Genomic DNA, 13,883 nt, shown 5'->3' with positions numbered 1-13,883 from the left:
TCTTACTTTCCTTTTTTGTTTATTATCACTGCATGAATCTGCAGCATATGAGAGTTTATAATTTCTCAGGCTTGTTAAATTCATGTTAAAGGTCTGTTTTCTTGTTGAATAAATTTTGTTCATATAATGCTGCCTATTTCATATACTGAGTCTTTAATAGCACCTTTGGTCTATGCGCAACTCACAGATCAAAACAGAGGACTAAAATAGGGGTTGATGATGCTATTTACATGTGTGATTCCTGCTGTCTTCTTGTTAGTAGCTTTAATATAATAGAAGACCTTGTCTGTTTTGTAATTAACACATCTTTACTGGAGAGATATTTGGAAGTGATTGCTGTGAATATACTGGTTAGTAAAATAAACACAATCACACACCACTTTCTGTTATCAGACAAATTTGTGAATTGTACACATTATACTCCAGATCAACAAACTGTGATATAACAGCCAAGTAGAAGACACATTTATATAACCCTTTATTTTTCTGAAAATATGTATTCAATCTGACCTTGCAAATATAATTAGCTTGTGGGATGTGTGGATTTCAGTACCATGGATGCTTTACTAATTGCAGCTCTTGGAAATAGATACTAAATATTTGGAAGCTGCCAATACAAAATAAAAACTGCATCTTTTTGTACATCTGTCTTAGCTTCAAAAAGCATAATAATCTAAAAAACAATAACTATACAGCATTTCTCGAGCATTTCCCTGGGGTCAACAACCCACAATAGAGTGTGCATAATGAATTTGCAGAAACAAAATCTACAATTATTTTCAAGCAGCGTAATTTGAAAATTTGAGGATAGCTATAATTATTATGATTCATAGTTATTCACCATCCAAGTCAAATGCTGGACTCCTGAATTTTTAGCTAGATGGAAATCTGGCCTTATATAATCTGCACATAATTATTAAAAAAAGGCTAGATTAAAGTTTATGACATTTAATAGTAGGACTTATTTTAGTTTCTTCTGATAGCATAAGTGCCACCACGTTACCACTTTTCCAAAGCAGGCTTCATACCCTTGTTTTTCTTTGTAAATAAATAAATAGTAGTAGTAATAATAATAAGATTTTAAAATTACACACTTGTTTCTATCAGATCCCTACACTAACAAATCTACAAACAATACTTAGCAAAACACAAAGTGTGTATATTTTAATGGTACAATTCAGTTAGCAATAAGTCAGCCTTTTTAAAATTTTTTTCCCAACATCAATAATTTTTCAGGGAAGAATCTATGACATATGGAAGCTATCTTTAAAAAAGTACTGTGTCCTTGGAATTCAAACATCGACGTATTGTTTATGCCATATGTTTATGAACAAACAGCAGCGCTTAAAGGAAGCTCTGCAAACGATATAATGTGGTTATGCCAGGTGTGGAAAAAGAAGTAATGTCCCATCTAAAATGTCTTTTATCACCTGCAACCGACCTGTTATCAACTGCTTAGTTTGCTTCTAGAGTCTTTAAAAATGAAATGGAACATGTGACCTCAGAAGTGCAGCTAGGGTTTATGACCATTTCGTTATTTATGCTGCCATGCACTGTTAGACAACCACAAGTGAAGAACATCTTCTGTCCCCTGTAAGCCCACAGCATAAAAAATTCAGAGAAATCTTACTTTTTATGCCATTTCCAATGAAAAGCACTAAGAACTGAAACTGACTGATGCCAAATGCATATCACTGAATTGCTGTGATTGTGAGGCTGAAGTTTGCAACATGGAAATTATTTATAAAATGTCAATTTTAGCTCTGGAAAAGAGATTCCTAGGAGTACATGCATCTTCCTTCTTTATCCTTAGAGAATTACTTACTTGTGGTCAAATCTGCTGTACAACTTGAATATCCATACTGGAAGGGGAGAGAACTACAGTATAATACATTTATCTTGACAAGTGAGGGCATGCATCCATAACTCACAAGTAGCAAAGCCACAAGTTTTAAAGCTATATGCCTTAATGAAGATAAATGGACTATTCTACATCCACTATGGCAAAAGGAAATTAAACATTTAATACTTTTCAAAAAAGTCTTCTTAGAACTTTTTTTTGTTTGTTTTAAGGAAGGGAATGAACTGAAGTAACCTATGCAAATGGTTTAGTACGTAAACATTCATTGCTCAGTTTAGTCACAGCAAATTCAAAGGAGGTTGTGTAACAAATTTTAGAACACCAACATTGATATTAACAGTTTTGGCATCCCATTAAGAAATTTAGAAAGTAAAATATGCAAATACTGTTATTCTGCATATGTGCAACTACCCTAAAAAATTGCTGGCTTTCAAAGAAAACAGTAGCAAAACAGTACAGTGGTAAAACTAAAACAGTCCAAGACTTTGTAGCTGATGCCTAGGTTTAGCAAAGGCACATCCTGAACTGAAACACACACGTGAACGCAGAGACCTGGAGCGCAGAGGTAACTGACCTCCTAGAAATGCAGCTCTTCAGGGAAAAAATAATAAATAAAAGTATCATTTGTTATTGATTCAACAGTAATCAAAACCCACACAAACATATCTACCTCCTTATCCTCCAAAATCAGACTCAGTTCTTTCCTAGATTAAATTAGGATGTTTCAGCTCTTGGTACACAGGTCACGGCACCAAGTGCACAGTTCAGTCTATACTGAGTAGTAGTCCAGTTCAACAGATATTTGGTAGTTATTTAGCTATCCATTATACGAAACTGGTAATCTCACCCTAGCCAAAGATGCCTGCTGTCCACATCACAGGATAGCATCTCAGCTGACATTCCTGTTGACGAGATTTAGTGACTGATGAATATGCAAAATGAACTACTTTCACTTCCAAAAGAAATTAGAGTTGATTCAGCCAGGTGTAATTTCATTGAGAAAGTTTTTTCTAGGAAGGAATGGAAGACCACCCCCCCCCCAAATTTTGGCAATTAAACAGCTAAAATCACAGTTTAAAAAAGCATACTGTGTTTTTCTGATGATTTACTAATTATCTTGACAATATAAGTTGTGATAATGAAAAGGAAAAAAACAGTATTAAATCATATTTTCTCCATTTATTTCTCAGCTATTTTACTTTTTCCACTTTAATCTCAGAATCCACAAACACAAGACCAAAAACAAAAAAAGAAAATATCCCACAAATTCACTTTTAAAATCAATTATTGTCAATGAGTTTGCATCATGGTACTCTGCTTCACTTCGTCTAGCGATGTTTTAGTTTCAAACAAGCCCTCCGAAAAATGTATACCTCTACTTGCCGTTACTGAAAATTGTCCAGTGCAACACAACAGCAAAATGATTAATGGATCAACGACCATGAACGATTCAAGATTCCAATGGAAAGACGGAAGCTGTTATTTTGCATACCTTAAGAGTAGCTAAATGTACCAGGTATTGTACAAAATGTACAGAAAGATAAAATTCCTGTCCTTGAATACCAAAATTTTACACTGTAGTTTCCCACAGTATTTTAGAAATTTTCCTTTACGACAGAAAACAATTTTCTAAGTCCAATTGTAACAATGAAAGCTGTTTCAGGTATAAAAGCTCCTGACATAAAATGACTAATATTAATGTGTTTAAAAACAAAACCAGCTATTTTATTATAAAATACTATCTGCATAATAATTTGCAGCCAATAACTATGTCTCCAAAGCACTACTGACAATAGAGTCAATTTATTGTTTTGCTTAGTTGTTTTTAACTAATACTTCCAGGCTGTACCCTAATGACTGCTGAATTCACCTGTGGCTGGGGAACATTTATTAAGGTCAAGATTATGAAGACAAACACACGAACTGGGGAGAGAAAGTTATACATGTGGACAAAAAGTCTTGTCAGGTGGCTCCAATCCACTTAAAAGTCCTCATAAATTTAATTCTTTAATAGGCCTTTTTCAGTTTCAAATTTCAGGCATTACACGAGTCTCCCCACACATTAGACATTTTAAGGATGGTTTTTTCCTGCCTCCTTAAAAAACAGCCGCAGTCTCCTTTAATCATGTGGTTAATCAAAACAAACAAGGGAAAAGGATAAGAACAAAGGGAAAATTATAGTTCCCTGATAAAAGAGTGGAGGTCTGAAAGCCATGCAACCTTTCAGAAAACTAGTGTAAGCTTTATGCTCACCTGAAGAAAAGTCTCGAGGGTAGCTGCTAATTCCAGCGTTCAGAAGACTAGCTGGTAACTCTGACTGCTTTTGGCTTCAGTCTTATACACTAACAAGTATTTGCCAAACCGTAAACATATATATTTGACTTATGAGTTTGGAGGAATTGCAACACAAAAATTGTCTCAGAAAAGCAGTTCAACTGCCTCTTCCCCACACACCACCAAGCTGGGATAGTATGTGTATAGAAAACTTCATCCAAACTGGAACATAAAAGCAGCAGAAGAAACAAACACTATTCAAAAATAACTATTCTTATGTTTAGCCCTGAACAAAAAGACCATCCATTACTCTGCAGGGTTAAAAATTGACAGCAGGTATTGCAAAACCATGTACCTCATACACATAACCAAATTACACAGAAGTTGAGATCTGGAGCTAGAGGTAACACAGACATTCCAATGAGGAAAAAATGAGCAAAAGTGTGTTATGGAAGAGTGCGCCACAAACAGGTTATTCAGCCCAGAAAAAAAAAAGTTCAACCATATCATCTATCAGTTTCTCAAGGCGTTTTACTGTTTCATCCCACGCCTACATAAATTTTGTCCATTTTGAGAGACTGAATCTCATTAGCACAGTAATAATTAAAAACATTTAGGAAAACTATCCAATTCTGAAGTAAAGTATTTGAGCCACTGTACTATTATAGTAGGTAGAGGATGCTTCAGCACTGTAAATAGCAATCTGACCATTTAAAGATACGATCTTTCTTTTTCACCAGCTCAAGGTGACCTTGATACCTTAACCTTGCTCAAGACCTTGGCTTTGGACAGGTTCAACTTTGCTGTAGATCCCCAGCAGCAATCCTGCTAAGCTCTTTTCCTCAGTTCCTCATTCGTACAAGATGGAAAAAGATATCATTTCTCTCTCTCTCTCTCTCTGTCTCTCTCTGTCTCTCCAGATAATTGCTATTTTAGGACAAATCATACATTTATTAAAACATACTGTACAGTAGTCCCTCTTTGGGACTTCTAGGAGCACGATAAGAAAGATTTTTTTTATCACACTTTAAAAACATGCAAAAGAATAAATAAGAAAATTCATCACATTTGTTAAAGACTTCTTTAGGAAAAAAAATGTAAAGATTTCATAAATTGAACAAAAGAAAGCAATTTACAGCTCCCACCGAAAAGAAACTGCTTGGATGAAGTAGTTTTAGATGACAACAATTCACATTCTGGCTACACTTCAAAATATCAAAACTTCCAATTCCATGAGAGGAGATTACTGAGACCACAGATCCAGGTTCGTTACCACTGCATACGGCAGCAGAAGGTGACGATATAGTTCTAAACTGAAATGGGGAGGTGCTCACTGCATACAAAGGAAGAAAAAATATCACCATGGGAATAATAAAAGCATTGGAATAGGTGTCCTCAAGAGGTGGTAGTATCTCCATCCTTGGAGGTTTTCAAGACTCAAATGGAGAAATGCCTAAGTGACCTGGTCTAAACTCAGTATTGACTCTACGTTGTGCTCAAGGTTGGTTTAGATAATTTCCTGAGATCACCTTTGAACTGAATGATTTTAATTTACCTGGCTACCTGAACGCAAATACTTACACTTACTGAATTGCATCCTCTTAATGAGATAAAAGTAACAATAAAATTCCTTAGCGAAAGCCTCTTTTATGAGAACGGCAGGATGAAGTTCGAGCACACTATTAAGATGTTCATCATGTTTGTTTTTATCTGGCAAGAGATGATTGATATGCATAGTATAATTTATAAAAAGTTCTCGTAAAGCTAAGTCTTCTTTTCAGAAAATAAATAATCTTTTAAGCAGGTTTTTGTCACAGAACAATAGATCTTCCTGTAATTTTTTTTGATAGTGCCTTACTAAGAGAGGCTACAGCACAAGGCACAAGAAGTTTTGCTATATGAAAAAGATTTTGCTACATATCCTACTGAATATCACAAGCACGAACAAACTTTTCTCAAATATGGATTTTTGACAATTTTGGATATTTCACCAAGTTTTATGTCAGTAATTATGTCAACAATTATCAACCAAGGGAAACCAAAGAACTACTATTCAGAAAAATAAAGCATTTTAAATGGTGTCTCTTTAAAAAATATAGACACGCTTAAAAAACACAAATTAGAAAACACTTGTATGGTTAACACATGCAAGTGCAACATAAGTTCAGGCTTGGGGAGGGAAAGCTATTGTGTTATAGTGGGTTTACTATAGTTATATTTTCTTTAAGAGGTGAAGAACAGCTGCTAACTTAAGGTCCAGAAAATTTCTGTTATTTTTAACATTTGGCAAAGGTATATTGTTCTCTGTACAACATTTCAAAATACGTATTAGAAATAAATATAAAATGTAAATATTTAAGCATTATTTCAGATCGTTTAAATAAATTACTTCTTCTGTGCAATATTCTAAATATTTATTACATTCGCAGACAGGAAAATTGGAGGAGGAAAAAAGAAAGGTTTAATAGCAAGTACAAAATCAAGCAACAACTGGTCAGGTTGGCCACTGGCCACATTTCAGCATGTTTATGCTGAACTTCATTCACAGAAATCAATTAAAGAAAACCTAAACCCTCAGACATAAAGCTTTTCATACTCTCTGGATTCCGATAACATTGAACTTCAGTTAATATTCACTGATTTGTTTTGAGTTTGTTTTATAGACAGCTAGAACATTATTAGCCTTAATATTGCAATGAACAGTACAAAGTCATGAAAAAGCATACCATGTGTAAGAATATGTATGTAAAGTAATAAGAGTAGTAGTTAGAGTTACCTGTCTTTCATTTGTCCTATTATATTTATGTAGTAAGATCCCAGTACTAAAGTTGTCATTAAAGCAGTTGGCATTTAATCCATGGGTCTACATGAGTGCCTATACAAACTAAGATATTCTAAGGACTCTATTTTTTGCTCGAGGGCTTTAGCAAGACATAAAATGACCTTTTTTTTAAATTGATGAGAATTATATGCATTTTCATGTTTAAATTTAAATTGTACACTGTAACCCTACCAGGTGTTTGGAATCACAGCAGGCACATCCCAGTAAGGACAGCTACCGATAAGCAAGTAGAGAAGTTTTACCCTTCTGCTAGTGACAGGGCAAACCACTTTTTAAGGCTTTAGCTCATCAAGGTAAACGAGAGGCTCCTCACCAGAATTCATTTCAACTTCCTGACACATGAAAATAACCTCTGCCCTGGGTATTCTTCATGAGCACAAGTCATTACTGCTTCACTCACTATGAGCCATAGCAATTTAAATGGGCACGGACCTGCCCCAAGGCAGGTTTAAAATTAGCTAATGTGTTATTTTGGACTTTGTTTTTAAATATTTCTAATCTCAGTCAAAACATACCATATTAAAATCTTCTATGCCACATGTTCACTAAATTGTTTTGCCAGACAGTTATGCTGGTAAAAGGTATAATGAGTAATGATCTTGAGCTCGCATAGCACTAGCAACAGCACACCACTACAGTGGCTACCATGCCAGCAAAATTACCTCTGCAAGCATTTCTTCTTTTGCTGGTGTCGGGAAGCGGGCAATTCCCTGAAACAGTATCGTAGCCAGCTTGAGTTAAGCCTAAGAAGCATTGTATAGCATACTAATGGCAGGCACGCACATGAAGCAGTCAAAGTAAATCCGACCTAAGAAATCTCCGTGAGCTCTAACATATCCTTCCTTCTTACAGTTCACCCAAAATCAAACTATGCTTTAATATGAGTGAGCTTGCCAACTAAGAACATAAAAGTCCACGAATCAAACATCCCGTAGCCTGATCTCACCCCCAAATCAAGAAATTAATTAGTAGTATTACTCATAATTTAGGTCATTCTTTTTATTTCTGTTTCTAAGCTTTTAAGAATGCACTTGCCAGAAACATGACAGATGTAATTTTTTTTTAATGTGAAACCTGAGAATGTAATTTAATCATCTGACTGTAGCAGCCAGACATGTATGAAATACAAACATTACAAGACTTCCAGTGATCTCAAGAACTGGCAACAATGCCGTAAGAAAAGTTGTAACTTAGAGATTTTTAGATGGACGAAAATTCCAGATTTCACAAAATTTATTCACATTCAACTTAAAAAAAGCCAAAGATTATTTTCCCAAAGAGAACAAAGACCCTCATCAAAGATGACAACTGTGTCAAACAGTGGCAAAAAATAAAAGAGACACTTAGTAAGCAAGTGTGGTGTAACAGCAGTATGACTTACTGGGAGGATTTTCCCTTAATGGATTTAGTAACTAGAGAGGCTCTAAATTAAATATTAATATTATAGTCCTCCAAATTATACTTTGACAAAATAAAAATAATCTTGTTTCAATGTTTGTATTGGAGTGGAAAAATAAAAACAAGAAAAAAGGAAAAGTTCTAGAAAAAATAAGTCAGGATTAATGAAATAGTCTACTATAACATATTTTTCCATTAAAAATATACCAAAATATTCTTTTACTGTTTATGCACGTTTAGGAGAGCAAATTTGTTGAGATGTCTAATATTTTGCAAAGGATCAAAAGCTATTCATTTTTAAATGTCTGTATTTGTTACACAAACAAATTTGATAAAATAGAACATAATTTAAAAAATACCAACAATTTAAACTGCAACTATAGTTTTAAAATATTCTGTTATGAAATTAAGGGAACACTTCGTGGAGTTGTTTGGTAGCTTTAACATGATCTGTCTCACAGGAAATATGATATTATAGCTTTACAGAAAATTAATACTTATTTTTTAAATATTTATAAATCTACATTAATGCCATCCATATATCCTATGACGCATTTCAATAATTATTCTACAATACAATGGGAGTGCATGCTCAAACAAAACACCTCAGCAGTATTTTAAAGCAGTAAACCACCTAGCCAATTTCTGTACGTTCTGTAGTTTTTCTAATCCACTCTCCCTGTGGTTGAGCAAAATCGAATTGCCTCTCACATTTGCAGACAGCTCTGTGAAGGTGATAATAGAGCTGCTCCCTGCTGTCATGAGGCAGGAAATAGGAAAATGGCATATGGGGCTAGAAAGAAATAAAAAGAGAACTAAACAAGAACAAAAGAGATTTCAACAAAGGACAACTATAACCCAATATGCTTTGCAAGTTGATCTCTTTTCATAATCATTTAACATACTTAATCATTCATCTGCACCCTTTCTCAAAAACTTGGATGTTTGAAATCAAGTCTTTTCTAAAGTTTTATTGTCCAAAACATTTGGAATAGAAATGATACTAAGAGCCACATATGTAATGCCTATAAAATAATGCATTATTAGTATCCATGTTAAGGGGCTGAACCTCTCCCAGTCTTTTTGTAACTAATCTTAAATGTTGTGGCTAAAATGTATATCTAAAACATGTATACTTGGATTATTAGTTGCAAAAATGGTGAGTGACACCTGAATAGCAAAATATAAAGTGAAGAATACAATTGGTTATGCATACTGACAACATCAAAGAGTTGCAGCTTGTTTAAGGACTACTGATGTAAGACGCAGAATAAATGAAAAAGGATGTTGTGATCTACAATGAGAATTTTTGTCTCTTTTTTTGATTTTTAATGGAAAATTAGCCTCCAAAAGTCAAGAACTTAAACATATTTGCAGTACCTCTATATTAAATCTCACTGAAGTGCCTTTGAAAAAAAAAAGCCCACTATACCTTTCCTTTTACACTCTGAATGGGATCCACCACCACAGCAACAGCTCTTTCCGATAAGGCTTCAAAACTCTGCTGAGTATTGATATCTACACCAGACAACCAACAGCCAAAGCCAGGGTGACTATGATACCAACCAACCACCATCTCAGGTCTGAAACAGAGAGGACAATCAGAGATTCTTAACAATAAAAACACATAATACAAGAAGAAACAGCAATGTAACAAGGCATAAATTAGGATGAGCTGTGAAAAAGCACTATTAGAAATATTTAAATTACTCACCATAATATGGTGAAAGCACGGACATGAATAAATGTGACTAAAAAGTGCTATTATAAAGGGATGCACATTAGCAGTGGTAGATTGTGCTTTCAGTTTTTCACCCTGTTACCACACCTTCCCTGAACCAGTTTTTACCCTTTCAGCACTTGAGTAAATATCTACTCTTTAACTCCTTGGCGTCGAAGGTTGAATTTTCACGGCAGAAAGTCCATTTCAGACATGGACAACGGGAACCAACGGTGGGAAAAGATTAAATATCAATTAAACCAGCAGTAGAACTAGGAACTCAGTCAAAAAGCAATTTGCACTGTTCTGTTCAGCTGCTGAGCCTTTTGCTAACATTAATTTTGAAGTTTTTCCCACAGTAAAAGAATTTGAGCAAGCAGACGACAACTGTTGAGAGGTAGGAGTGAAATAAAAATTTGTTTAAATACTAGGATCTTTTACCAAACGATTTTTTCCTTTCTTTGCATTAAATTGGCCAGACATAAGGCTATGACTTTGTGATTTTGTATCTTAATAAAAGAAAAATCAATCTTGCAAGCACTTACTTTCTAGTAACTGGCTATACTAAATAGAGCAGCATTTTCATCTTTCTGCCCAATATTCAAAGATGTAGATTTAACATGGATGACAATCTCTTGACAATTGAAAGGCACAAGGTGGATTGAATTACATGCTATATTACTCTCATGATTTCTGGGCCAATTATTTCTTTTTAAACATTAATAATAGCCCTTAGATTATTGGTTTTGCAGAAAGTCAGCTGCTTCTTCCAAACAACATGCAAGGACTATTTGTTATTGTCAACTCTCCTTAGGGTGACTTACCTTCCTGTCTGTTTCAGCATGTCCAACATTTTGGCTTGAAATACGGGATCAACTGCCTCTACGCTGACACCCTGATGTAGGAAGAGGCACAAAAATCATAGTATTTGCACATAAAATAATACTATCTTTTCACAAACCAAAGTTTAAACATGTCATAAGCATCCCTGATAAAGGGAAACTTGACTATTTTACAACTAATTGATAGAACACTCTTCTGTGTAGAATACAGTTTTACAAATCTATTTCAAAGTGACTTTAAAATGTTAAAAAAAATTTGAATTCCTATTTGAATGATCTCTTCTATGAATAAACATGATTAAATAGGCATAGGGATTCATCCCTTCCTCCTCTTCCTTCTTGTTCTGCAGACTTTGGCCTGTTGTTTCTTACTAGTTCAGCTCTACAGGTCTTGTTCAAGATAAACAACACGCTGTACTAGCTTTCTGCAGATTCTATATATACTGATTATACACACCACGTTAGCACATGCACAGAATAAGCTTAGGATAAAAGAACGATAACACTTCAGTGATACGCAGCTGTAGGAGTTACAAAGGGCTCTGTGCTTCTTAAGAGCCGTATTTCATTCAAATTATACCCAAAGCATCATAATTTCCAATTATACCATGACTTTAAAATATTTTGATAACATTAATATTCTTACTCAAAATTAAAATTAGTCATTTTTCCACACCACAGAAATATCATTTGAGAAATATGCCACTGTAAGATCTGTCAAAGAGAGCAAGCTTAAAGTATTTCTACAGTACCATTGCAATTAAGGGCATGATACACTTCCAGTCAGATCTTTACATTTGGAATCCATACTCTGGCTTTAAAACTCTTTTCAGCAATATAATTTGTTATCAATTTATATTTCTTGTAAATGATGTTATACTAATATATTCATATATACACAAACACAAAACATATCTACATACTTATGTGTTAGCCTTAGCTAAAACAAATCTGTTTGAACTAGAAATTTTACTGAAACCTTTAAATTTGAATAATCAAACATTATCTAAGCATAGCCTGTCTTAATTATATCAACACCTGAACTACACATGTTCGTATTATATCTAATTGGTTATACCTTAAGATTGCATAAGTGAGATAAGCTGAAAAAAGCTTTTACAAATTATTTATCACGAGGAAAAAACACCTATCAAGGTCTAATTGCAAAGAACTCACCGTCCCAGACTGTGGCATAGCAAAAACATCAATCACTCTCACAGTGTAATCATCAACAAACTCCCCGAGCATCAGACCCATAACTTCCATAGGGACACCAGCACGACCATGTTTCAACATCTGGAATTAAGACCAAATGACATTGTATATTTAACTAACAGGCGGTTCAGGCTTGACTAGGGATAGCTCTTCCAGCCTTTGCTGATCTATCAATAATTCACAACTTGTAACATGACTGGAAAATGTACAACACGATAAAATAATAAAAATTAAGGCAATATAAGACAAATAATGAAAGTAAGTTTCTTATTCTGATTGTTACACTGTGTATTGCACTTATTTTAAAAATAAGTAGTCAACTAAACAAGTTCATAAACTCTGGATATGTGCCAGGTGTTGTATCTCCAGCTCTGTAACAGAAATGTAGAACACACGGAATACTTACCTTTAGCAGTGCAAGAGAAGAGATATAAACCTGCTCTGCTGTATCCACTGCAGGAGCATCTGTAGGTGGCCCCTATGAAAAAGAATAAATAATTATTTTCTCCACAGTTGTTATGCTGCAGTTCCTAAACTTTTTTTTTATTCAAAACTTAATGAAAAAAATGCATGTAAGATTACAGCTGTGTGTGCCAGATGTAGTTCTTACAAACAAAAACCAAAAATGCACACCCAAACCCCAAATACTTCTTTATAGCACCTTCCTACGCAAACCTATTTTGTAATAAAAATCACCCAGCCATCGCCCGTCTCCCCCTCTCCCCCAAACAATACCAATCTAAATACAAATCTTATCAGAATCAGTCAAATAAAAAACAAGGATTGCACTGGGTACAAACCTGTTACAAAACATACAGGCTGAGAGTCAGATAAGTTTCCATTAGTCAGCCTTGCAGCAATGCTAACATTCGTCAGCTGTAAAATATGGCCAGTTCTCCAATTAACTATGTGTTTCTTACAGTGGTGTGAATGTAAATGCTGCTGGGCTAGCATGATTAACTGGCACCAACACAAACAGCAATTTCCCTTTGCTTCATCAGCTTTCAGCTAAAGAGGACTTGCAGATAAAGGCTATGGGAGCACTTTGCAGATACACTGGTACAGTGAGAGAAAAAACGGACCTCCGATCCCTAGGTGGAAAAGCTGTGAACAAAATACTTTGCTCTTTGCCTTATGAGTAGTTATTCAAAAATTAGCACAACTGTCCCAGGTGTGAATGATTGGTTGAAACAGGTTCTGTGTACTGCTGAAAAGGAAAAACACAGGAGACAGTGGTTAAAATGTCCCTTTCTTGAAGAGCAAGGCACACACTGCTCTTACATACAGAATTACACATCAGCTTACCTCATTACACCCAATTAACAGTACATTCATTACTTTATTACCAAATTGTGTACAGCAAACTCCCACTGAAAAGACAAAAGGTTAATTCTGCCTTAAGTGGTGTAGAACAAACAACTTAGAATGGCTACAGAGCAACTGTGGAGCACGGTAAAGACAGACAGACCACATTAAGTAAAAGGGGGAAAAAAACAGTGGTGCCTTCATGTCATTTTGTAGATTTAGAACTTTGATTCCACAATTATAAGCAAATCTGGGCAAACAAACAGGAAAGCTTCTCTGAGTAAATCCTTGATTTTTCACCTAAAGTGAAAAAAGTTGCAGAATTCAATGTAACATGCCTCGACATGGAAACGCACACAAGACATGGTGGTCAACATAAGCCATAGAGCCAGAAGATAAAAACAAGAATTTAAGTAATTAGCACAT

The 13,883-nt window shown here is 34.8% G+C and overlaps 1 protein-coding gene across 1 annotated transcript in view; it reads right to left on the bottom strand.

Moving 5' to 3' along the window:
• The window catches only part of PSMD14 (proteasome 26S subunit, non-ATPase 14), a 50,818-nt gene that overhangs the window by 13,825 nt on the left and 23,110 nt on the right, over positions 1-13,883 (bottom strand). Inside the window, exons 4-7 of the mRNA XM_064514848.1 lie at positions 12,559-12,630; positions 12,114-12,233; positions 10,920-10,990; positions 9,808-9,958 (exon numbers count right to left, since the gene is read on the bottom strand). Coding sequence (XP_064370918.1) covers positions 9,808-9,958; positions 10,920-10,990; positions 12,114-12,233; positions 12,559-12,630 — 414 coding nt within the window. The remainder of the gene's footprint in view (positions 1-9,807; positions 9,959-10,919; positions 10,991-12,113; positions 12,234-12,558; positions 12,631-13,883) is intronic.

This window comes from Dromaius novaehollandiae, chromosome 7 (assembly GCF_036370855.1).
Source record: "Dromaius novaehollandiae isolate bDroNov1 chromosome 7, bDroNov1.hap1, whole genome shotgun sequence".
In the NCBI taxonomy this organism is placed as follows: domain Eukaryota; kingdom Metazoa; phylum Chordata; class Aves; order Casuariiformes; family Dromaiidae; genus Dromaius; species Dromaius novaehollandiae.
Note: the sequence above shows the minus strand (reverse complement) of the source record. Positions and strands in the feature narration are given on the sequence as shown.